The 2,609-nt window shown below is 46.3% G+C and overlaps 1 protein-coding gene across 1 annotated transcript in view; it reads right to left on the bottom strand.

Annotated features, from left to right (window-relative positions):
* Window positions 1–369: 369 nt before the first annotated feature.
* chd5 (chromodomain helicase DNA binding protein 5) overlaps window positions 370–2,609 on the bottom strand; it is a 136,088-nt gene continuing 133,848 nt past the window's right edge. Inside the window, exon 40 of the mRNA XM_062037812.1 lies at window positions 370–2,372. Within this exon, the coding sequence (XP_061893796.1) occupies window positions 2,254–2,372 (119 nt within the window). The 3' untranslated portion in view covers window positions 370–2,253. The remainder of the gene's footprint in view (window positions 2,373–2,609) is intronic.

Below are 2,609 nucleotides of genomic sequence, written 5' to 3'. Positions count from 1 at the left end.
TGACGTTTGACTCCGTTTCACCAATCAAATGCAGTCACTGGTGACGTTTGACTCAGTTTCACCAATCAAATGCAGTCACTGGTGACGTTTGACTGCGTTTCACCAATCAAATGCAGTCACTGGTGACGTTTGACTGCGTTTCACCAATCAAATGCAGTCACTGGTGACGTTTGACTCCGTTTCACCAATCAAATGCAGTCACTGGTGACGTTTGACTCAGTTTCACCAATCAAATGCAGTCACTGGTGACGTTTGACTCCGTTTCACCAATCAAATGCAGTCACTGGTGACGTTTGACTCCGTTTCACCAATCAAATGCAGTCACTGGTGACGTTTGACTCCGTTTCACCAATCAAATGCAGTCACTGGTGACGTTTGACTGAGTTTCACCAATCAAATGCAGTCACTGGTGACGTTTGACTCCGTTTCACCAATCAAATGCAGTCACTGGTGACGTTTGACTCCGTTTCACCAATCAAATGCAGTCACTGGTGACGTTTGACTCCGTTTCACCAATCAAACAGAGCCAGGCGGTCACATGATTAACTGCACATAAAGTTTCAGCGGCAAAACAAAAACAACCTTAAGCTTACATGAACTCAACATCAAATTTGAGGAAGCACATGGCGGTAAGTAACGTTAGTAGATATTTTGGCTGTCACCGTAGGCTGATGTTAGCTTCCCTGCTATGAATCACTGTCAAATGTACCAAGTGTGGGGACCTTTATTAACGCACTGCAGCCTCAAAGACACACACACACACACACACACACACACACACACACACACACACACACACACACACAGTCGCACACACACTCACACATGCATAGAAACACCAATCAGTGTGTCCCAAGGCTCTCAGTTTATGGTTTGCGTAAAGGCTAACTTGTTATTTTCCTTCGTAATATCTGCCTACTGAGCCTATGGTGCTGTTAAGTTATTGTGGCTCAATTTGCCTTCATTCTTTTTATGTTAATGTATTATTATTTAATATATATTATTGTTTTAGTTGCTTAAGAGATATTCCTGGCTCTGAATTTGCTCATTGCTATTTTGATGTTTTTGTGCATTATTTGCTGCCGTCGTCATTAAAGGAACAGGTTACTCATCAGTTACTCAGTACTTGAGTAGTTTTTTCACAACATACTTTTTACTTTTACTCAAGTAAATATTTGGGTGACTACTCCTTACTTTTACTTGAGTAATACATCTCTAAAGTAACAGTACTCTTACTTGAGTACAATTTCTGGCTACTCTACCCACCTCTGATTGTGACATAAAACATAAATTTTGCTGGCGTCAATACATCTGAATTTTGACTGGATTTGAACGTACGTCTCTTTTTAGTCGGAACGCAGCACAACTCTGGTTACATGAGGCCCCTGGTGTGCTCAAAAGAAAAGGTTCTGGAAGGTACTGGCCTGAAATGTGAGGTTTATGACCGTCACAGTCCTAAGTCATGTGACGAGAGGAACTGGCAGTCTGTGAGTAGGGCAACACAGAAAGGAGACCGCCAATGAAACGCTCCAATTAATAAGACCGCTCGTCACTTTTAACGAGGCAAAATTGTCCACAAGAGTTTATAGTGCAGCCGCCACTTGAAACATTCAAAGGGAGAAGGACTCACATGGATGGTAGTGGGTGGAGTCCACCCCTGCAGATGTTGACATGAGGTAAAGAAAGAGGGCACTTCCTGCAGATCACCAGCAGGTGGCACACTTCCAGGCCCACTGCCCTCTTACAACAACAGTAATTCTTCTCCTCGCCTCAATAAAGTTTCCTCAGCGCTCCAAAGAGTCTGAAAAAAGACATTTAGGATCAGATGGAGCCCGGCATGGGAACAACATGTCCGAGGTCTACACCCTCAAAATGTTGAGTTTCCAAAACAAAAACAAAAAAAGGACTCCTGAAAGGTAAAAAGTGCAATTCTTCTGCTTCATACGTGTCTGCCAAAGGAAAAGAGAGGGAGCTGGTTAGAGAGGAGAAGGTGTGGTCCTGACCAAGGAGGTGGCCCCCGTTTTAGTCCTCCATGGTCCTGACCAAGGAGGTGGCCCCCGTTTTAGTCCTCCATGGTCCTGACCAAGGAGGTGGCCCCCGCTTTAGTTCTCCATGGTCCCGACCCAGGAGGTGGCCGCTTTAGTCCTCCATGGTCCCGACCCAGGAGGTGGCCGTTTTAGTCCTCCATGGTCCCGACCCAGGAGGTGGCCGCTTTAGTCCTCCATGGTCCCGACCCAGGAGGTGGCCCCCGTTTTAGTCCTCGATGCAGATGACGTCGCCGGCTTTGCCCGACTTGAGGTCAGGCGTGGCCACGTCTCTCAGGGCCTCGAAGGTCTTCTTGTCCAGGTGGCTGGGGGGCGGGCCGTTTGACACTGAAGGATGACGGACAGAGAGTCTGATCAATGGTGGAGGAACACATCTCACACTTTTGTACGACACTTCAAACCGGCGTCCCGCGACTCATTTTTTTAGTGGCGCATCCTAAAAATACAGATGTAAAAAAAAATTCATGAAAAAGTGTGTGTGTGGGGGGGGAGTGGGAGGGGTAGAGGTGAAGTGTGGACTATAATAACACAAAGTTGCCTTCAGGCTACTTCCTAGCAGGCACA

Source organism: Entelurus aequoreus, linkage group LG26, assembly GCF_033978785.1.
Source record: "Entelurus aequoreus isolate RoL-2023_Sb linkage group LG26, RoL_Eaeq_v1.1, whole genome shotgun sequence".
NCBI classification, from domain to species: Eukaryota; Metazoa; Chordata; class Actinopteri; order Syngnathiformes; family Syngnathidae; genus Entelurus; species Entelurus aequoreus.
This window is presented reverse-complemented; position numbering and strand designations above follow the sequence as displayed.